The sequence below is a fragment of the Canis lupus genome, chromosome 4 (assembly GCF_048164855.1).
Source record: "Canis lupus baileyi chromosome 4, mCanLup2.hap1, whole genome shotgun sequence".
In the NCBI taxonomy this organism is placed as follows: Eukaryota; Metazoa; Chordata; class Mammalia; order Carnivora; family Canidae; genus Canis; species Canis lupus.
In genome coordinates, this window is record NC_132841.1 from 34211809 (window position 1) to 34235320 (window position 23512).

At 51.1% G+C, this 23512-nt stretch overlaps 1 protein-coding gene across 3 annotated transcripts in view; it reads right to left on the minus strand.

Moving 5' to 3' along the window:
- Positions 1 to 15400: 15400 nt before the first annotated feature.
- The window catches only part of GRID1 (glutamate ionotropic receptor delta type subunit 1), a 638858-nt gene continuing 630746 nt past the window's right edge, over positions 15401 to 23512 (minus strand). For 2 of the 3 annotated variants that reach the window (XM_072823838.1, XM_072823837.1), the window contains one exon: positions 15401 to 16116. In XM_072823838.1, the coding sequence (XP_072679939.1) occupies positions 15688 to 16116 (429 nt within the window). In that variant the 3' untranslated portion in view covers positions 15401 to 15687. The remainder of the gene's footprint in view (positions 16117 to 23512) is intronic. The other variant, XM_072823839.1, reaches the window with a different exon arrangement.

Consider the following 23512-nt stretch of genomic DNA (forward strand, 5'->3'; position numbering starts at 1 on the left):
CCTCTCCCAATAAAACCTCATACCTGACGAATGACTGATATCTAGAATATATTTAAAAAACTCTCAAAACTGAACAGCAAAATAATCTACTCAGAAAACAGACAAAAAAACCACAGAGACATTTCACCAAAGAGGATGTTCAGATGGCAAGGAAAGATGTCCAATATAACTGGCCATTAGGGAAATAAAAATGAAAGTCACAATGAGCTATTACTACAAACCTATCACAATGACTAAAATAAACAATAATGACAATATCAAATGCTAGAGAGGTTATGGAGAAACTGGATCACCACCAAATTGATGGTGGGAATGTAAAATGGTGCAGCCACTCGGGAAAACAATGTGGCATTTCTTGGAAAACCAGTGTGTAACCATCATAGCAATTGCAATCTGGCAATCGCACTCCTGCATTTTTATTCCATAAAAACAAATGCTTATGGTCACATTAAAACCTGTGTGTGTATGTCTGTAGCAGGTTTATTTGTAATAGGCAAAAACTGCAAACACCCAAAATGTCCTTCAATGAGTGAATGGTTAAAATGATAGTGGTATATCCACATCCTGAAATATTACTCAGCAATAAAAACAATCAAACTACTTATACACATAACAACTTGGAAGAATCTTCAGAGAATTATCCTGAGTGATAAAAGCCAATTCCCAAAAGTTATATATTGCATGATTCTACATGTAATATTCTTGAAATGACAAAATTATGGAAATGAAGAATGGATTCGCGGTTGCCCTGAGTTAGGGAGTTGCACAAGGAAATGGATGTGGCTGTAAAAGATACAATGAAGAGTCCAATGATGGCAAAGACATTCTCCATCCTGGGTAGCTAGCTAACAACCTCCTGTGGGGATACTGTGCTGCAGTTTTGCAGAACATTACCATTAGAGAACCTGACCAAAGGGTACTGTGGATCTTTCTGGATTGTTCTTTACAACTACGTGTGAATCTATAATTATCTTTCAAATATCTTTAAAAGATGTATTTATTTATTTGAGAGGGGAGAGGCAGAGGAAGAGAATGTCCAAGCAGACTCCTGCTGAGCAGGGAGCCTGACGCGGGGCTCAATCTCATGAGCCATGAGATCAGAACGTGAGCCAAATCCAAGAGTCTGATGCTTAACGAACTGCTAACTCTGGGAAACGAACTAGGGGTGGTAGAAGGGGAGGAGGGCGGGGGGTGGGAGTGAATGGGTGACGGGCACTGGGTGTTATTCTGTATGTTAGTAAATTGAACACCAATAAAAAATAAATTAAAAAAAAAAAAAAAAACGAACTGACCACCCAGGTGCCTCTATCTTTAAAATTTTTTAAATTTCAGTTTAAAAAATGTTGAGGGACATCTGGGTGGCTCAGCAGTTGAGCGTCTGCCTTTGGCCCAGGGCATGATCCCGGGGTCCCAGGATTGAGTCCCACATTGGGCTCCCTGCATGGAGCCTGCTTCTCCCTCTGCCTGTGTCTCTGCCTCTGTCTGTGTCTCTCATGAATAAATAAAATCATAATGCAATAAAATAAAATACAATTAAATTAAAAATGTTGAGTGGGGGAGAAAAGCGATGTTCATGAATTTTAAAAATATGAACAGTTTCCGGATAAATGTGAGGCTTGAATTGGCCCAAAAGTCATGGTAGCAGTTGCCGGGCTCTTGGAGACGGGGGATCATGCATTTCTAACACCAGCAATCTGCTCAGCTGCGTGGCTTACATCCCTCGAGCTCCACCGTCTGGGTGGAGGAATAGAGAAAGCAGGTGGTTGGATTTATTCAGGATACAGGTGTCACTCAACAGGCGCCCCAACAACAAGAAAGGAGGGAGAACTCTGAAATCTATCTCTGTCCTTGCCATGCTCACTGCGGCTGCCTCTGCTCGGAATCATGGTCTTGCTCTCTGAGCTCTGGCCAGCACCTCCTCACCATCCCTACTGTCACCCTCTCCCCATCCTACCACTTGATCCACTGCAAGGGAGAGGCTTGGGAAAAAGGAAACCCACCCAGGTTTTCCCCAGCTTAAAAGCCCCCAGTAGTTGGCCATTACCTGGGGAGCACCTTATCAGAAGCGTAAACAGGCTTTGGCCCTTCAGAGTTTATACCCCCCCTCCCTCTACCAGGCCCCACCCACCAAGTTACCAGACACACAGGACTCCTCAGCATCCTCAAGCTCTTCCCTCCCCAGCCTTGTTATTCAGACAGCATCCCCTTCAAAAGCCTGGGTGTTGAAGAAACAAAGCCTCCTGCAACAATGTCCCCATAGCCCCGTATGTGTGAGTCCATTGTATTAGTCAGAATTCTCCAGAGAAACAGAAATAGGGTGTATCTGAGTGTGGGTGTGGGTGTGTGTACACAGAAAGAAAAGAGAGATTTATTTTAAAGAATTGGCTCAAGCATTCATGGAGGAGGCTGGCGAGTATGAAATCTGCAGGACAAACTAGCGGGCTGGAGAGCCAGGAGGAGTTGATGTGGCAACTCAAGTATGAAGGCAGAAGAGAGGCAGATCCCCACCCCCTGGGGACCTCCGCGGACTGGACAAGGCCTATTCTCATTGTTTAGGTTTACGGCCTTGTTCAAAGTTTATCCATCTAAATGTTGAGCTGTTCTACCACATAACGTCACAATGACATCTAGACTGTATTTGACTAAACGTCCGGGAGCTGTGGCCCGGCCAAGTGGATGCATGAAACTAACCAAAAATCCATGGTACCTAGAGTAACCAGGTAATTTTTCCTTCTAACTAAAAACTATTAATAAGTTCTGGGACAATAGGCACAACTGGGACTGTCTCTGGCAGGCGAGGATGCAAGGTCATTCACAGTGTAGTCTCACAACAGTGTGCTTTGATATCCCCATAGAAGTCTCTATGCATCACTGCATCCCCAGAAGAAGCTGTTACCCTGCATGCTGTTGTGTTTGATAAATGTTGACCACCTCTCTTGGCCCATCCTGGTTTTCATTCATCTCTGTGGTCCTCACCATGCAGTCCATTTAGGTACACTCTCCCCATCCTTCTGAGATCTCCCAGACTCATATAACAAAGAAAGGATTCTGCTAAGCTCTTCTAAGACACATGTGAAATGCCTCCAAAGGAATATTACTTACAAACAGGGAGAGAAGACCTAATTATCCCAAACTTATAGGATATCGTAAGTATCTCCAGTCATGCACTTAGGTTTGAGAATAGTTGCCATTGGGTTGATGGCTGCTAGTCTGAGTATTGTATTGAGTCTCTCAGACCTTTAAATCCAGGTCCCTGTGTCATGTTCTGGTGTTACTGCTAGGCTTGCTCAGTCCTTAGAATTTCCAGGCCCTCTTCCCCCAGCTTTCAGTGTTTTGCAAGAGGACTCCCCACAACTAAGACTATCTGAAGATTCCAAGTTAAAAATGGGGAAAAAACTTGGACATCTCATCAAAGGAGAAAGATGGCAAACAAGCATGTGAAAAGATGCTCCACATCACTGTCTTCAAGAAATTGCAAATTAAAACAAGGTCCTACCCCACACCTTTCAGAATGGCCCAGATACAAAATGCTTAGTATATCTTGGTATAAGGAACTAATAATCACTGGTATTTCAACCTCAAAGAATTGAAAATTCATGTTCACACAAAAACCTGCAATCCTATTCACAATTACCGAAACAAACAAGATGTCCTTCAATAGGTGACCAGATAAATAAACTGTGGTATATCCAGTCAATGGAATATTATTCAGTGCTAGAGAGAAATGAGCTATCAAATCATAAAAGGACACTGAGAAATCTTAAATGCCTATTGCTAAGTGAAAGAAGCCAACCTGAAAAGGTGCATACTGTATGATTCCAACTACATGAGAGTCTGGAAAAGGCAAAACTATGGAGACAGTAAGAATGTCAGTGGTTGTCAGGAGATAGGGAAGGAGGAATAAAGAGTGCAGAGGATTTGAGGGCAGTGCAGTTATCCTGTGTGATACGTCAGGTAGATACAGATTACTATCTGTAATGTTTGTTTGTTATATGTTTGTTAAACCATAGGATGTGATCAGCACCGTTGTAAACAATGGACTTTGGGTGATAGGATGTCTTGGTGTATATTCATCAATTATAACAAATGGACCACTCTAGTGTGGAGTGCTGATAGTGGAGAAGGCAGTGCACATGTGAGAACGGTGAATATGTGGGAACTTTAATTTCCGCTCGATTTTGCTGTGAACCTAAAAGTACTCTAAAAAGAGAGCCTATTAAAATAGTAATACTTACTCTAATAAGGATGTATATGTAATATGTGAAAGGTGGAAAAAGTTTTTTAAAATATAGAACAAAAAAGCACATTAAAAACATAAAAAGAGAAAAATATAAATAATAAAATCAGACTGATAGGTGACCTAGGATTTGGACAAAGAAAAAAATTGTGCTCGGTCTTAAGAATAGCTAGACTGAAGAAGGTAGTTAAAAACAAAAAGTAAAGAAAAGAAAATGTAGCAAAAAAAAAAAAAAAAAAAGCCTAAGAGACCTATAATGGCATGTTTTTTAAAAATCACAAGTTTGAATACAGGTAGAGCCACAGAAAGAGTGGTTGATATTTTACTAATACTGATGAATGACAATAGCTCATACTCAAAAACACTAAGCAGAAGACATTTATAAAAAAAAAAACACACCTAAGTACATCATAGTAATATTGCTAAAAAGCCAAACAAAATTGAAATTCTTAAAGCAGCCAGAAAAGAAGACATTATGTTCAAAGAAAAACAAAGGTAATGAGAAGTGACCTCAGCAGAAACCCTGGAAGCCTGAGAGCAACAAAGGAGTGATATTTTTAAGATGTTGAGAAAAATAAGAACCAACCTATAATTCTGTACCCAGTGAAAACATTCCCTGAAAGTAAAAAATAAGGATGGATTTCCAGACTTCTCCCAAAAAAGGGGGTTGATTTTTGCCATCAACAGACCAACAGCTAAAGAAATTCTTAAGAGAATTTTTGAGGCAGAAAAACTTTTTTTCAGAAAGAAGAGATGTAGAAAAGATAAACACACTGATAAACTCAAATGATTCCTGACTGCCTACAGCAATGATTACATCTCATCTTGCTGAAAATATATGTAGAAATTAAATAATAAAAGGTAGGAAATAAAGTGATAAATGAATTTAAAGTGTTGTAAGGTCCTGGTCTTGCCTTGGGCATAGTAAAAATACAGGTTTCTATTTTTAGGGCATTTCCTTTACGAATTTGGAGAATATAAGAATGCATAACCAACAAGTAACCGAGATGAGATATTGAATAACAAAGCATTATTTTAAGTACAAAAGAAGGCAAAAAGGGTTATAATTAACCTAAAATGAGAGGAGCAAATAGAAAAAAGTAGTAAGATTATAGATCTAACCCAAATATGTCATCAATTACATTGAATGTGAAGGGACTAATCACTTCAACTACAGATTTAAGGAACTATAATAAATTAAACACACTCGCCTTGTACATGCTTACAATGAAATTTAATCTGCTTACAAATGCCAGAACTTAAGTACAAGAGCACAGAAAAGTTGAAAGTAAGGAATGAAAAAGTGTCAATTTTCTTCATTTGATTTTGGATTCAGTGCAGTGTCAATTAAAATCTCAAGACGATTCCTGTGCAAATAGGATGTTGATTCTAAACTTTGCGTGTGGCTTGATGAGATGAGCACTGGGTGTTATACTGTATGTTGGCAAATTGAATTCAAATAAAATAATCCATTAAATACAATAAATACAACTTTTGTGTGAATGCAAAGGATGTGCCTACACTGCCAGGTATCAAGACCGTCCACGGTGTGAGTGGTGTTAGTGCCAAATGGACATATAGGCCAATGGGACGGATAGGAAAATGGGCCAACACATACAAGATATTTAAGATAACGTGACCCTATGACGTTGATGGCAAAGGGACTTTTTTTTGCTCCTGTGGAGGGTGCTAGAATAAGCAAAGATCTGTATTTTTGAAAATGTCTTCAACCTCTATCTCACATCATGGTCAAAGACCAACTCCAGGAGGGTTATAGATGTAAATGTGAAAGGCAAAACAAAAGGCAACAACAGAAACAGAGAATGCCTCCCCTGCCTGCGTTAAGGTAAAGCTTTCAGAACAGGACACACCCAGCACTGAGGATAAGGGAAAAGTTGATACGTGAACCTACATTAAGATGAAGAACTTGTGTTCATCAAAACACCCCAGGAAGGGAGTGAGAAGGCAAGCCACGGCGTGGAAGACAGATTTCACAAAGGCCTACCTCAGGGCTCAATCTCATTACCCCTCTGGAAAATGCACGCGAAAGCCACAAGTAGGTATACTGCATTCCCGCTACAGTAGCTGAAATTAAAAGACCTGACAGTGAGGATGTGGAATAATCACAAATCGCAAACATCTCACATAAAGCACATCAGTCACTAACAGCTATTTCCGAAAACTTTTGAGCGGTATGTTCTTAAGGGCACGCGGATGCACACGGACGGCCCGGCACGGCAACCGAAAGGCATACATCGATTCACCCAAAACCACATACAAAAAACGTTCATAGGAACACGACCTGTAATAATTCACAATGAAAACCAACCAAAAGTCCGTCGCCAGTAGAACATATACATTGTGATGTTTACACAGTGAAATCCTCGACAGCAACGAAGATGAGCCTCACGCGGAGACATAGGTAAGTCTCTAAAGCCAGTGTCAAGCGAAGAAAAGCCAGACAGAAAGAGGTAATTGATTCTAAGTATACAGATTTCAAATATACATGGAATTAATCAGTGGTTATGGAACCGAGAGTCATGGTTACCTTTGGGGTTCTGGAGGTTTCAGTCAGGAGAGCGGTAACCTTCTAATTTTATTTTGGTTGGTGGTTACGCAGGAGGACTCAGCTTGTTAAAATGAATCAAGCTCTACGGTTATGATTTGTGCACTTTTCTGCACATATTTTATGATATATATTTTTTAAAAGCCTATTTAAAAATTGAGGCTCATCATCAGGCCCTTTGCACCCGATTTCCTACACTCATCGGGGTCGACATCGATTGAACGCTTGTGCTGAGCCGCCCACTGATGCCAGAACGAGAGGCTTTATCCCGAGTTTTTTACTTCGTCTTTTGAGATGGGACATCTGCCCTCATTGTGTCGACCTCAGGGGTGTGGAAGCCGACGTTCAGAGGGGCTCATGACTTACTCCTCATCATGTCACTAGAAAGCAGTAGGACCTGACTTTGAAAGCACAGCTTTCTGATCCCAGCTCGGCCTCAGTAGTCTCTGGGGATCTGTTCAGCGGCCTGGCCTCCAACAACCAAGTCAGTTGTGTAGAACTGAGTCACCCCGCCTCCGCCGCCAGAAGGCCGGTGAGTGTCTCCTCTAGGTGCCACCTCCTCCACGCCGCCCGCCCTTCTGCACAAGCCTACAACCCTTGGTGGCTGAGCCCGCTGTCTTGGGAAGTGACCCTCTGCCTGATGGTGTCTCACATCTCCATCTCCTGCACACATGGGCCGTGCGGGGTAGAAGGAGCACAGGTTTTATTTAGGCTGACCAGTGAGTTGGATTACCTGGAGCAAACCACTTAATTATTCTGAGTCTCAATTTCCTCATTTGTCAGAAAGAGATTTCTTGATTTTCCAATGTTAAGAAATGAATTAGTTGTCCTAGGACAGGAGAGGCATAGAATCCCTGTGAATCCCTTTGCTTTCCTCCCCGGCCCCCGCTGTATTACATAAATGTCTTTTATCTCTGAGTCTTGCACACCTCCACAGCTCTGTACCCATTAGCCACCCCTCTCTACCCTCCTCTGCCCCGGGCTGGTCAGCGTGGCACCCTGTCCTCGGCTCTTGTGCTTGGCAGGACATGGGAGGCAGGGGGCAGTGGGTTCGGAGGAGGGGCTCCCCACGCTCCTGGTGGGATCACCATCCATGGCCCATTCTCTGGAAGCAGGCCAGTGGGTTGCTCCGACCCTTCCTGTCTCAATGAGAAGACACCCTGCATCCTAATGTCCTGCCTGGCGTGAGGGCATAAAGGGATGCTGCTCTTTCTGTCTACAGCTGTCTCCACTCTCCCGTGGCTTTCCACGACCCCCTGGGGTTCATCGTTCTGAGTAGCCCGGCCCCAGTCCCTGCGGTTCAGCGTGCGCTATCTCCCTGGGCAGGCGGGATCCACGCTGATCCCACGCGGTCACGTCCTCCCATGTGTGAGGAGCACCTTCCCCGTGAGATAACTTGGCTTGTCCAGGACACAAGTTGCTGACTGAGGGTGACCTGGCTATTGTGAGCTGCAGATGGAAGAAAGAGGCAGAAGGTTAAAAAAAAAAAAAAAAGGCACAGAGTAAATGTAAAGGTATCTCAGCCCGTGTGCTTTTTGTCGCTCCAAATTTATGCATTTATTTTTCCCACGAAATGTGAGGAAGTTGGTTGGATCTTACCTCAGAAGCAAAGGCTGTCACACCAGGAAGGGCCCCAGGCCCAAGGTCCTACGGACCGAGACCCGGCCTGCCAGGCGCCTCCACCTTCGGAGAGTGGAGGGAGTCCTCCGGCCGAGGCGGGTGCTCCCTGCGGCCCATCCCCAGTGCAGCGGCAGCCAGGTGCCCGGGAGGCGCGGGGCCCACAGCCCACAGGACGCCGGGCTGCTCTTCGTTCGTTTTCTGGGAACACCCAGAACCACTACCTGAGCGAGTCCCGGGAACAGTGAGGCCTGCCCGTGCCCCGCGGGACAGGACAGGGGCATCCAAGGACCCCAGGGCTGCTGCTCCCTGAGCCGGGGGGCAATTCCACGCCCTGCCCAGGCTGGAGGGCCGTGAACACCCGGGGGCCCCCAGAGCCTTGCAGTTCCTGCCAAGGCGCATGACACCGCCTCTCCTGACATCACTGATCCTCAGCGCGGCTCAGGACTCGGGACTCACTACGGGGAGGGGACACCATGCAGGCTGGGAGGTGATGGCAACGGGGCTGCAGATACCCACTTGTGAGTGCTAAGAAACAGATTTTAAGCTTTTTAAGCCGGGTGTGCCTGATGCCCGGTTCGCACCCCTGGTCTGAGCACTAGACCACACACCTGGCTCCACCTTAATGCAGAGGACAGTAGTCTGACCTCCACGAAGCAAGGGCCTTGCTTGTCGGAGCCGGCGCTGGCCTTTGGGACCCGCGTAGGTGGCGTAAGAGGCTCAGGTGTCGGAAGAGGGGAGCTTGTAAACTGGGAGACGGGGTCACGGACAGCACCACCTCGTTGTTTCAAATCCGAGATCACACAGCTAGGATATCCAGAATCAAAATGTAAACCGAGTTTCACCGACTTCAATGACGCTCGCCGTTGGCCGAGCTCGGAGTCTGGGAGGCGCCGACCCCTTCCTCTCGAGCCTGCCGCCCCCGGAGCCAGACCCAGCAGAACGAGGCAAGTGCAGGTACACTGTAGGCGCCGTGGGGGTGCTTGCAAAATAAAGTACTCAGACTGGGTCCCGGGGAGGTCCGGGCTCTGGGCACAGGCTTGGGCAGCGTCACATCCCTTCTCCACCAGGTGAGCACGTCCTCGTCAGCAAATGAAATGGTACAGAAAAGGCTCTGGCACGCAGTGAGCTCTCCATGGCTTCCAGTTTTCATTAGGATTACCAGTTAAGAGGTCCTCGCAAAAGCCCGTGATGGATATGACTGTCGTCAATATATGATGGAAGCAGTGAAGTCCAAAAAAAGTAAAAAAAAAAGACAAAAAAACACAAAACTATGTGCTGAGGATAGCGTGGCCAGGACAGCCCAGGCTCGGCCAGTTTCAATCTTCTTTGCCTTGTCGGAGCCACCTTCCTGTGCAATAGGGCAATGCAATGGCCCAGTGTTCCTGCACCTCGCAGCTCCCCTGTGTCCTGCCAGTGGGGCTTCCCTGCCTCCAGGTTAGAGCTAAAAAAGAAAAAAACAAAAAAACAAAAAAACCCAGGCCTAAAAAAAAACAAAACAAACCCAGGCCTTACTTGCAGTGCATTTCCTACACTCCCTCCTCTCAAGGCGCTGACACAGGGTTGCCCCTAAACACCCGCTGACAGTTTGCAACCCAGGGCCTTGCCTGACTCCTGGCTCCGCAGGGCAGTGGCTTCAAGCCCTTACAAGGGAACTCTAAGAATTTATTGGTAGATGTGGGCCCTGTTCCTGGAATAAATGCAGACACACCCTCAGCAATATGGCAAGCAACTTCCAAGATCCTATTTATTTGAGAGAGAAAGAGAGAGAGAGACAGGGAAGGTGCCCACAAGCAAGGGGAGGGACAGAGAAAGGGAGACAAAGACTCTCAAGCAGACTGGCTGCCAAGCCCAGGGCTCCATCCATGACCCGGAGAGCATGACCTGTGTGGGAACCAAGAGGCCAGAGAGCACTTAACCGGCTGAGCCACCCAGGCACCCCTTGGCAAGCGATTTCAGAAGGTTCTCAAGCACCCCGAGACCTACCCAGCGACTCCAGGAGAGGCATTCCCGCCCTGAGAGAGAATCCCAGAGCACTTTAGAGCACTCATCGGCCCCAGAGCATCCCTTGGCCTGGCGCACGGTTGACCATCCGCAGGCGGAGCGGCTGGTGGGGGGAGGCAAGGGGAGGAGAGGCCTGGGAGGAGCAGCCCATCTCACCTTCGCGGTGAGCCTTGCAGACCTTGGTGCGCTGCGTGGCTGGCGGCAGAGTCAGGAGGCAGTTGGCGGGGCCAAGAGCGACCCTGTTAGGCCGGGAGGGCCGCGGCCACCACAGAGCTGTCCCAGCAGGCCCCAGTGTGCTCAGAGGCTGTGGGGAGGAGGCCGCGGATGTGGGCCCGGGCCGTGGCCGTGCTGGTGGCCCTGCACTGCGGGACAGGGCAGCAAGGACCTGCGGCTGCGACGGGAGCAGGGTGAGGTGGGTGAGGACGTGGGACTCCAACGCTGGCCCGGCGCCTGTGCGGGGCTCATTTTCCCTTCCTAAGAATTGGACAGTGCTTTCTACCTTGCGGGGCTGCTGTGAGGGTGAGCCAGTCCCTGCGACGCCACCCGACGCCCAAGCCGGACACAGCCGCTGAGCCGAAACCATAAAGGGTGTTCTTGTTTAGAGAGCCTTCCGCTGCTTGGGGAGCACTCGACACTTCTCTGCATATTTTGGGGATTTGGGTTGCAAATCAGGAGGATTTCAGAGCCGGCGTTTGGCGGCAGAGGACGGTTGGCACGCACAGCCCTGGCCAGAGGGGAGCCGCTGGGCCGGAGACGCGTCTCCCTCCACGGCACCCCCAGCTGACCTTCCACTGAGGTTATGCGCTGGGCAGGGCAGGCCTGAAGCAGCTCCCTCCTCTCGTAGGTTCTTCTTCCCACATCTGACAAGCAGGACTTCCCCTGCTTGCGTGGCCCAGGTCCACGGCCGAATGCTGCTCAGAACTCCGTGTGCACGAGCCTGAACTAACGAGTACGCGTGCATGGACCTCAGAGTGCATGCATGAGCATGTGCACAGGTGTTCGTGTGCCTCTGTATGCTTATTTTGTGTGTTGACAAGTCTCAGTGTTGGGGACTATTGTGTTTCCCTCTGAGCCTGGACACCTGGTTGTCCTGGCAACCGTACGCATGCGTCTGCCAGCAGCTGAACCCTCCTGGAGACACATGTGGTCACTTCCCCTGGTGCCTCCTCTTCCAGATCCTGGCTGCTGGTCACTGCAAAATTCCCTAGTAGGAATCTGAGAACGCTCTCTCCCGGGGTTCAGCACCCAAGGTCAAGTTCGGAGGTGCAAGAGTGAAAGCTGGAGGGTGGGTCTGACTCACATCCCCGACAACTGTCCCTCCCTCCTTCGTAGGATGTGACGGTTAGCTCACCTGATTTGCTCGCAATTTGTGCGCTTTTCTCATAATTAATCTCTCCAGCTACCTACCATGGGCGGGTGGGTGGGGGGAGACAATGATTAAAGTTATTAGCATAGAAAATTGTTACCTATCTGGAGTTTCCTGGTGTGAAAGGTGAGCGTAATAAGAATCAAACATGATTTCATTTATTAAAAGCAACTAATGGGGGTGAAATAAAATAGTGATTTCGATGTAAGGAACGTCACATTAGGAACGGAAACGCGGTCTCTTTTATTGTGTCTGTAGCAATAAGAATTCTCGGAGCTTTTACCTACAGCTCGCGTGGCCGAAGCCAGGAGCACAAAGCAGGGCCTTGGCAGAGACGAAGATGCTAATTCGTGAGCACATACCTATGAGAGTGAAAGGTGAGCTCCTGGAGGGAGGGACCTGAGCACCTGAGCATGCAGGCCAGCGGGGGCCTGGGGGTAAACAGCCCCCTTGTCGCGCGAGCACGAGGTCACACATTCCTCGCCAGGCCTTGCCCGGCCCTGTGATGGTTATGGGAGACGGCGTAAGCCAGAGGAAGCAGCTATCCCTTCCCCGCCATCGGGGCCTTCAGGCCCGGTGATCTTGTCTTCTTTGTGTGTCTTTGTTCTTCTTTCCGTGGAATTGGCTCGACCTTGGCATGATTTGGGGGATTTAGGATTTAGGAACTGGGCGGTTTCTTAAGAAAACGTAGCTTTTGGGCGCTCGGGCCAGCGCCGCCAGATAATCGGGAGCGTCTGCTGGGTCTCTGCCTGCCGCCCCCCAGCCTTCCGAGTTTGTACCCATCACTGGAGAAGCTGCTCACCGGCGCAGAGCACAGCCCAAGGGCCCGACACTCTCGTCTCAGCTCCTGGAAGCTGAGGTTCTGATCATGAAAACCAAGCCCCTCGGGTGGGCCCCATTTGGCCCAAGGCTGACGGTAGAGCCGCGGAGGGCCCAGAAGTCAGAGGGGGAGCCTTACGACGCAGAAGGTGGGGACGGGGAGCCTATGAGTCTGCAGGGTCCCGGGCCCCAGGCTGGTGATTCCAGGCTGATGGATCTTCATTGGAGAACGGTACCCACAGAGCTTCTGGGGGTCTGAGACAGGAGAGCCAAGCTGGGGGTCCCCGGAGAACGGCCACCCCTTAGCCCTGAGGCCGAAGCGCCGAGAAAAAAACTCCTCTGAGGTAAGAGTGAGTGTAGGTGTAGGGATGAGACAAGAAACAAAGTCCACTGACACTTAAGTGTCACTCCCCGAAGCCACGGGAACCCTTCTCCATGCAGTATGGCCAAACTGTCTCCTAGGAGTTTGCTAGTGACTCACTAATAATTTTGCAGGAAATTATTAGGTTAACTGAAAATTAGAATTGCTTCGCTCCCTGGGTGGCGTGGGGGGCTGAGGGCCTACACCCAGCAGGGAAGGCGCCCCCTCCCAGGCATGTCTGACACCCACTCGGTCGAGAGGCTTCCTTCATGCCCACCCGTCCCCATGGGGCGGAGCTCAGCTCACGGCCACAGCCTCCCCGGGAACACAAAGGTAGCATTTGCTCACCCCAGAGGAGAAGAGGGTAGGGAGCAGAGGCAAGTTTTATTATGAAACAACTTTAATCCAAATGCTGATTATTTGCAGTGTCGGAAGGCACAAAATATACCTAAAATGTATGGAATCGTCTAAACAGAGTTATAAATCCAAAGAGCAAAGCATGAAAAAAAAAAAAAAAAGATACATTCTGAGCTGACACAGAAATCCGAGGTGGGAAGTTTTGTCGTCGTTGTTTTCTGGAGGACTTCCTTGAATATCGATCATTTCCCCTCATGCCAAGGGTAGAGAATTTTAAAAATAACATAAACATGGTGAAGAATAACACCATGAGGTGTTAAGGGATTTATATATATATATATAAGCAGAAATGCCTTTTCCCCAAAGATGTGTGCTCTCTGTGTCTCTCGCAGGCACACGCACGCACACACACGCGTGCACGCGCACACGGGCCGTCTCTCCTCTCCCTGACACCCATTCTCAGCAAGGCTGCCCGAGAACACATCCATGGTGTGCCCCGGAAGACTGGTCATCTCGGGGAAAAAAACAAAAGACAAAGAAACACCAGACTTGGGAGTGAGATAAGGCAGTGAGACCAGAATCTGATTAAAAAAATAGATATATATGAAACCCTTGACCATGCAGGGCCGGGCCCCTGGGTGCTGCTGGGGGACAGTGAGCCCGCGCTCCCACCCGAGACATGTCCGTGGGCGGCCTTGGTGGCGGGAACGGTCGGGCCACACTCAGCCGCCGCAGATAAAGAACTACGAACACTTGTCCCTGGGGCTTGCGGCGACCGTGGGGCAGCCAGTCCTCTCTGCTCAGCCATCGGGACGTCAGGGAAGGAATCCCCCGGGCAGGTGACCCCGGCCTGGCCACGGCCCTGGAGCCACCTACGAGGCCAGGGACAGGTGGCTAGCGGGCCGGCAGGGGTCCCAGCGCCCGCGGAGGTGGGGGTCGGGGGGCCGGGCCTTGGGGTGCCCCGGTCATCTGCATGCACCACCCTGGCAGGTCAGGAGGGCACAGTCACCTTTGCCCTCGGGAGAAGGGCTGGAGCGACACAGCGCGGACACCCAACGGCTCTGCTCCTGACGGTGCCAGGACGTCGGGGTGGGGGGCAGATGGCTGCTGTCCTGGCCTTTGGGGACAGAGCCGCCCAGTGGTTCACCAGGGCGGGGATTGTTCTGGAAGCCACAGAGACTACAGGGTGCTCCCAGCCAGGGGGTCCCCACTGGGGGCTGCTCCGGAGAAGGCGGGCAAAGCCGACGGGCACTGGGTACTGGCGTCTGCCCGCTGGGTTTTGCACCTGGAGACATCCACTCACGTCGGGGGCTCTTTCCTGCGGAGGAGCTGCTCCTCCAGGGGCCCAGGCTCCTGCCTTTGCGAAGGACCGCGGCCCCTGTGACCTCATCCCAGGGCTCACCGCCACCCGGAGCCTCGCCTGCTCACCGGGGTATGTCCCTCCTCCTGCAACGGAGTCCTTCCACCTGAAACCACAGGCCCCAACCCCCAGGGGCTATTCCCTGCCTACCTGGCCTCACACCTCAACACCCAGCGTGCAAGCGCAGGTCCAGCTGGCCCATGGTGGGGCCTCTCTGCCTTCTCCCACAGTCTATCCTTGTCGGTTTCTCTCATCAGGGTAAGAGAGTCAAACAATAAGGCCAACTGTACGAACCTAGAGCGCGTCAGCCTCAATACTCTCTGGTGGTCAGCTCACTGGGGTGCCTCTCTGGGGTCCACAGCCCCCAAGTCATGCAGGGAGTGACCAAGAGGACTGCCCCATGTCCCAGGAGTCTCCCAGGACCCAGCTGGTCGGACAGGAACAGCTGGTCACCTCCCAGCACAGTGGCCCAGGGTTGCGCCAAGGCTGGCTCCCCGTTATCCAGCCCAGAGGACTGAAGAGGAACAGAGGGCCAGGCGCGGGGGGACGTGGCCATAAACCACAGGGCATGGCAACAAGCAGCATCTGGGGTTCCTCTAAAGGGGTGGCTGCTTGTCTTCCCCTCTCCCCCAGCAAGAAGGGGCTCCTGGTCTGATCACACCTCCTGCCTTCAGAAAGGCCCAGGAACACGGGGCTTCTTTGGCACTTCAGAATGATCACAAGTAATTTGCCTTTTTATTCATATAGAACAAAATTTACAAAGTCATTCATACAGTTTTTGTGTTTTTTTTTTTTTTACTGACTTCGAAAATTGGGAATATTCAAAATACACTTTTACCCCACTCCATTCTGTCATTATTTACACGTATGTACAAGAGAAATGAAAGAGTCTCTGTGTGTGTGTGCGCAGGTGTGTGTGGTGTGTGTTGTCGTTGTCTCGTATTAAAAAGCTCTGCTGGTCGGGTGGGTGGATGGGCGGGCGGGAGGGCAGGCGGCGCGGTCAGATGGAGGTGCCGTGGGAGGTGTCCAAGGCCTCTGGAAGGACGCCCCCCGGCACAGGCTGGAAGGACATGGGGATGGGGGTCTTGACCGGGCTCTGGCGGAACAGGCCCCCATTGGGCGACCTGTGTTTGCACTGCATGGAGGGCATGGTGGCGGAGCTGCTCAGCGGCAGCGGCAGGTTGCTGCCCGGCCCTGACGACAGTGTCCGGCTGGTGCCGTGGCTGCTCTGCTCGGGCAGGAAAGTGCTGACCGAGAGCTGTGTGTTCTGGTACTCGCGCGTCGGCTCCAAGGCCTGGCTGGGAGCCAGGCCCCCCATCTCCAGGGCCGAAAGCTCAATGGACGCTGGGGAAATCTGCTTGTGGGCAATGTCTTCATCCATCAGGCTGTTCATGCGCCGGTGAACCTGCTCCAGATTCACTTCTTTATCCTGGAGGGAAAGCACAGGAAGGTCAGGCCGAGCCCTAACATGAGCCACGGCTGGCTTTCTACGAACTTTGGGAGGCCTGGAGACCACCTCAGGCCTGCTCAGCCTGCTGGACACTGGGGGGAGAGGGGGGCGGGCAGGGGGTGAGCATTCCCCTGATCCCCCCGCGCCCCCTCACACTGCCCCTAGGTCGCGAAGACCCAGCAAGCAGGTCACACCCGGATGCAGCCCTTGCGAGGAGATGCCTTGAAGAACTAGCAGAGACAAAAGGAGAATGAGGGAGTCCCCGTGGGAATAAACACAATTGGTCCTTGAGCCCCTGGGGCCCCCCATGTATTTGTCACAGAGTTTACAATGTTCAGGAAGCCTTGTGTGATCATCCCCATCATCCAACAAAAGGAGGCTTGGGTTCAGGAAGGTCAGTGGCCTCCCTTGTGATTGGCAGGGGTGGCCTGGGAAGCCTGCAGGACGAAGTGAAGTCCTGGCTCACCCTGAAACCCCCGTCCCCCACCCCCCAGGGAAGGATCTCCAGAGACGCCAGCCAACAGGCATTTCCCTGGCTCCAAGGCTCACGGGGCCGATTCCTAGATGAGGAAGAGGGTGGGGATGGTGAGGAAAGGGACTTCTCAGATGACGTTGCTGGTATCCAAAGCGTTGAGACCGCCAAGATGGGTGACCCTCTCCCTTGACTCTTTCTCCGTATGGCAAATGGCGGCAAGGAAATGGGTTTGGTTGTGTGCTTAAGAAAGAGAATAAAACGGAACAACTATCACTCCTTTCAAATAACTTGATGTTTCGTCTACAACATCAAAATAAATCAAGGAGGCTGAGCTGCTTAGAAGCTCTCCTAAAGGACAAAGATGATGCACTTGGTTTGCTTGGGGTCCCCAAGGAGGTGGGGCAGAAGATCAGGTGTCCATAGCCACCCCAGCTCCCCGATGAGGGGTTCAAAGTTTCACTCCAATTTGCAGGCAGCATGAGTGTGCCAATGTGCCAGGCAAGGTCATGCCTACTGCTCAAGCTTCTGATGCCAAGCTCCTAGAGAAATACCATGTCAAAGCTCCGCTCCAAGATCAAACATCACAGGCCGTCTAATGGAGACACCCATAAGGTTGAGAGAAGAACCTGTCCCCTGCCCATCTTGTAGGGTGGTTAAAAATCCCACAGAACAGAAAAGGCCTGGATGTGCTTTCAAAGGAGAAAAGGAACTGTACAAATCCGAGGGCCATCCCAGTGGCTGCTCTGAGCTCCTAGGAAGCTGGTAGGAGACGGTTTTCCCCAGAAAGAGGCCACCAAGTAGGTGGTGAAAGTCTCCCTTCCATGGGTGGGCTGACACCCGGGAAGTCTCAACCTAGCCTTCCTCCGGCAAGGACGTTGCCTCTGCAGTCTACTCTTTGCTCCCAGTGCCCCCTGGCATGAAGGCAGGCCCACGGCCCTCTCCGCACCTTTGCGGGGTTCATGACTGGTAGACAGAGGTTGGCTTCTGTGGGGCAGCTGCCGTCTTCCCAGATTCTTTCCCAGAAAAACTAACAACACCCACAAGACAGTCAAGAACTCATTCCGGGTCAAGAGCAAAGAAACAAGCATCTTGTTGCTTGTTGAGAATCAGAAAGCCAACTGGCTTGAGGATGGAAGACACGACGGGGCCGCGGCTCTGTGTCCTGGATGGAAACAGATGGCTCGCAGAGCCCCACGGGCGGAGCCAACACTCCAGGGACCTGAGCCCCACACAGCAGAGCTCAGGTCCCGATGCAAGGAAATCAGCTCCAAGCTGAGGACACCTCTGGGTGGCGAATGTCGCTGGTGAAACTGCACGGAGTGGCTGGAGAGTACCAGGCCTTTACTCAGCCAGACTGACTGTGATGCATGTGTTGGTCTTTCATGGACTCTTTCAAGTTCGTGAAAAAATACAAGACGCCAAATTCAGTTCTCTTAATTACTTTACAGCATATTGATCCAGCTCTGTGCAACCTTTCTTCCCTTCTCTGTGTTTTATCTGCTTTGTTTTTATTCTTGCCTATGAAACTCTTTTTAATAGTTTTTTAACCTGCTGTATTAGGCCCTGGCTGTTTTAAGGCCACCGTGCATCAATTAGCCCTTCCTAAGGACACCATGGTTTGTGTGCTTTGGGGAACTACTTCTTCCTCACCGGATGATGGTTTGGCAGGTGTCCTGCCCACCTGTAGATAAGATGCAGGCCCACGATGCAGGCAAGAGCAATAAGACTGAATCTGAATCCTGAACTAAGAGAGAAAGACAGAAAAAGGTGATTGACCTTCCAATACAGCAGTAGTACTTCAACAAACTTTCTGTGCCATGACCGTCCTCCTGGATCTTGTCCCCCAAGTCTGCGGACAGGCCTGACTCCTGGCCCCCAACCCATCCTGCTTCTCCAGCCGTCTTGTGTGCCCCCGATAGAACACGGATACAATTCTTTTATCGGCATTGGCCCAAAGTCAGTGCCACAGCAATGTGGGTAAATACCTCTATCTCTTGGTTATTTTCATTTCAAAATATGGGACAGGCCACAAGTATCAGAGGTCTTTTGAAGCTGGACACATTAAAAGAGAAGTTCAGACAATTTTGGGGTTTAATAATATAACCCTCCCTTCTCTTTGCAGACAGCGAAGCTCGTAGAAGGCTGGTTGAGCCGATGTCCCCATTGGCAGAGCCTTCAGTTTCCATCAAAGGAAAACCGATGGACACGGGATTTGGGATCATGAGAAGCAGTGGTTAGTTACGGAATCTCACCTTTTCCTCCTTTAGATTTTCTTTCCAGGGCTTTAAGGATCTTTTGGGGTAATGGAAAGTAGTCAAGTTTAGAAGTGGACTAGTCTGCAGTGGGAGGCAAGTGTCTTGGTCCCAGCCCTGTTCACTCTGGAAGTCAGAAGGAAAGTGTCCAGGAGATGCTCCCCCTTTTGCTGGGGTCTAGAGAAAGGGGAAGGGGAACGTCCTGTCCAAGGAGGCCACCAGGAGGCAGAGAGCAGAGAGCCGGGGCCCAGTGAAGGGAGCCCCCTCTCTCCCTAATGCCACAGACACAAAACAGAAGGAGAGCCCTGGGGAAAGACCAACTACCCAGAATCCTTGAAGAAGAACGTGAGCAGAAGAGGTCTCTGAGATGGAATCCCTCACCAGGGGAGGTACAAGGGAGAAGAGGCTCCGAGAGTAGGATTCTAAAAGGGGTCGGCTGTGGGCCCCGGCCTAGCATACTGATCACGGCTGTGAGGACTTGACCTGGTAATACCAAAGCATCTAGAATAAAAACCAGCCCAGAGTGGAGGTGTGGAGACAGCCCAATTACCCTAGAATCAGTATTTTTGAGAGGAAAGAGCTTGAATCGTTTCCTGAATCCAAAGAGCTTTTCTCCTGCCTCAAGTTCAGGACAAATGAAGCCGTCCTATGAAGTGGCGGGTGTCGGCTTCCAGGGAGGCTCGTCATTAGCCCGTGACCTCCCTGTGTCAGGACGCAGAGAGAAGGTCCACGCCAGCCAAACAGACTCCCCAGGGAGACCTTCCCACCCCAAATGGCAGTCAAGTCATTAATACTCTGTGCACCAGCGGGACCTCATTGTACTCAGCTTCTATAGCGCTGGTAGCTCCAACACGAGACGAACCCAGGAGGGCAAGGCGCCGCCAGGAGCTGCCCATACTTGACTGTTCAACTGGACGGCAAAACAAGAAGGGAAATGCCTAGCGCCCTGCCAGCACCTGCAGTCGGGCCACGTGCGTGGTGACGTCCTCAGCGGCCTGCCAGGGCTCGGAGCTGACACGCAGAGAACTGGAGAAACCCCCGTGCGGTCGATCCTGGGTCACCTGGGGCCGCAGGCTTCGCCCCCACGAAGTCATCTCCAGGGGCCCCCGGCCAAGGAATGAGGAGGCGGAAATAACCCGCCTGCTCGAGGAAAGAGGCAGGAGTGATTTGAATAATTATCTATATTTTAGACAAAACGGGACATTCTATTATGTTATGTAAATTCAAATAATGGACTTTTTTATGTGAACTACATCAGTTTACATCCTCATTATCTCAAGTTTTCGGTGTTCAACCGCACGGAAACTTGCTGCTGTCTTCATTAATTTACTGCAGGTAACTGACCTAGTCAAACATCCCTGAATATGACAGAAAATTCACAGACCGCATTTTTCCACGAGTCCGGCTGAATTCCAGCTCTGTGCTTCTCACCTCGCATTAAACATGATGACAGATGCACCAACTGAGGTTACCAGGGACCCTCTCCCAGGCATTGTCTTGCAGGGAGATGAAGTTCTGTAATTAAGCCGCTGTTCGCCAACGTGGAAATAATTCAGCGCGCTGGAAAACGGTAATTAACTCAACTATCATCTATGTAGCAGCCGGTTACACGTGGGACTCGTTAGAACCAGCTTTGTGTGGTTTCCAATGGCTTTTACTTTAAGCTGGGATGGAACAAAATGGGACGAGGAGCTTCCCCCCGGACTGCGGTGGTTGTAGAGGTGTGGTTCCCTGCTCAGCTCTGAGACTGGCTGGGTTGCAAATGAGACCCAATGGTGGGGACAAGCACCATCCAGATGGTCTCCTTAAGTATTGCTCCAAAGACTTGCCCAACTCCAAAGGGCTGGGCTGGAGGGCTGAGGATGGCCGTGGGGTGAGAGCGAAGCAGTTCAACAGTTGATGAAGTGGTCTTGGGAGATGATGGGCAGTTTCCTGAGCATCATGAGAAAGAGTTCTGATGCTCCGTCACAGATTTCACAGGAGAAGGCAACAAGAGGAGAGAGCTAATGAAAACTCCCTGTCATAGATGGTGGCAGCGGGCACACAAGGGGTGAACCGAGGCTCGGGGTGAAGACAGTTGCTCAAGGTCATGCAACTGCATGGTAAGTGGAGCATCAGGATCTGAACTCACATCTACCTGGCTCCAAACACTGGGCTCTTTTCCACCATGCCAGGCTGTGTGTTCCCAATTCCCCCTCGGAAGGATGGTGTAGACCCGTGGTTTTCGTCCTTGGCAGGATCTCCGAAGCATGTGTGGAGCCTTTCGAAATGATCTACCTGAAACCACCCCTTGGGGGACGGAGCCCAAGCATCTGTATTTCTAAAAAGCTCCAGGATTAATCACCTCTGAGGTGTAGCCAGAATTGAAAGCCATTGATCCAGCTGCAATGATTACACCACAATTTAACATTAATAACGTTTTCCTTATAGGAGCCCAGGCTGGTTCATTCATTCGATAAACACTTTTGAGCTCCGAGCACCAGACGAGCTAATGTTCTGGGTAAAGCATCCGTCTTGGTCCCTGGCATACAGAAGGCGCTCAATACTCCAGTTACATCCATCACCGCGTAACCAGAGGCTCTGCTATCAGAGACGGGGCTAAGCGATGGGGATGCAGAGGTGGAGAAGTGCCAGCGGGCTGTGAGCGGGGGCAGGCGGCAGACCGTTGGCCGCCAGCACCAGTGTGCATGCGCAGGGAGGCAGCCCACGGGGGAGCGTGGGACGTGCTACGGGGCAGTCAACGTCTGAACTGGTCTTGAGCTACGCGCCGGCGTGTGGTCAGCGTACACTTATCACCGGCGCGGAACGTGCACTCGCTCCCCTCGCCCTCCCACTGAGAGGTCTGGTATCGGCAGCATAGCCGTGGGGCCAGGCTCAGTTCTCAGCAGAAGAGAGAAACTGGGAGTCAGAGGACGTCAGAGCGTAGCTGGGAGCCAGCATTCTGGCTCAAGAAAAATCCCAACACCTGTCGTTCCCCCAAATTTCCCGGAGAACGTTAGGTAGGATGCCCTGCTCCTGCACACAACCCAGGGGAGGCCCAGCGGCACACACATCCTTCACATCCCACTTCTGTCCCTGCCACTTCTGCGTCCTGTTTCTCTGGAGCTAAGGATGCCTCCCTCCAATGTCCTCGAAGAGAATCAGGACAGTTAAGAAGAGAACATGTGGCACAGAGAAGGTGCCCTGGGATGTGACGTGCCTTCCCCACCCCCTGACTGCCCACCTCTAGGTCCTTGGGAAGCAGCAGCGCGTGGGCTCCCGCTCACCAAGCACGTCCCGGGACAGGTGCTCTTTATGGCCCTTTCCACACCTTCCTTCCTGGGACCTCAGGGCAATACTGGGTGGCTGCTCAAAGGACCAGGGGTGGGGGGTGGTAGGCACAGGGGACAATAACCCCTCGATGAGTTGAAGAAGCGCCAGAGGAGTGGAGGCAGAGAAGGGCACAGAGCCAAAGGGAGTGTCCCCGGAGACAAATCTTCCCCAGGGGGAGGGGGGTGCTGTAGGGGCGGCGACTCTGCTGCTGCCCTCCGCGCCCTGGCCCCTGTCAGCTCCGTCTGCGGTGGCAGCAGGGCCCGGGCCGGGCAGGCAAGGCAGGAAGCACAAGCATTCCAGGCTCCCAGCCCAGCGACAGATGATTCATCCCTCCCTCTTCATGTCATCTCCCATTTGTGCGCTTCTCATCTTTATTTCATGAATATTTTATTCTCAGAGCAATGGCTCCATCGCCCCCATAAATCTAGAGGGTGGCTCTTCCCTGCAGCCGCAGTGCCTGCTGCACTCACCTGCACTGGGTAACTACATAATAGTCTGATTCCTTAGAAAAAATATGAGCCCAAACCCACATGAATATTAAGGGGTTGAACGCACATTACTACTCTTCCTCAAGTAGGTGTCTAAAGTCTGAAGACATCTCAGCACAAGCCGTTAAACACAGCTAGGACTGCACCCAAAGACAGCTTTCGGGCTCCTAAGAAATATGGCCAATGCCCCGAAATGAAGCGCTCTAAGATTAACCGGACACTCTCACCTAATTGCAAATGCTGCTCCATAAAACACGGGCAACCAGTAACACAAAGTGGTTCTGGATTAAATACCGTTATTATTTGTCAAAGGTTTGAAAGACGTGCCCCGACTATCCTGGTGTGCCAGCCCCCTCCTGGTGGCTCTTCCCTTTGGGAGGAGGTTCCTACCACTTGGCCTGGCACTCGAGTCCGTCAGAGCAAGCCCCTGCCCCTTGCTCCGCTCCTTCCCGCTGCCAATGCTGACACTGCGGAGCTCCTGGAGGCGCGAGGACTACTGCCCTCTCTGGGCTCACCCTGCCCCGAAGGCCACTCGCAATCTCCCCTCCAGCTCTAGGATCTGTACCAGCCCCTCAGCATCAGCTTCTAGCAACTCCAAGTCCCACGAGCTCTTCACTAGCCAGGACCTCTGCCCCCGTGTCCCCACCACTCCCAAGTGGGGCTGGGTGTCCCCTTGGTACATCCGAGGTAGCCTCTGATCACTTGAGAATGCTCGTGCTCAACGAAGAGGTCAACCTCTCCACCCCGTCCACCCCTGCGGGTGCACGTTCCCCAAGGACGCAGGCTTGTGCCCCTATTGGTGTATTTATGAAAGGAAGAAGAGGGAGGGAGAAATTTCACTGGGAAGT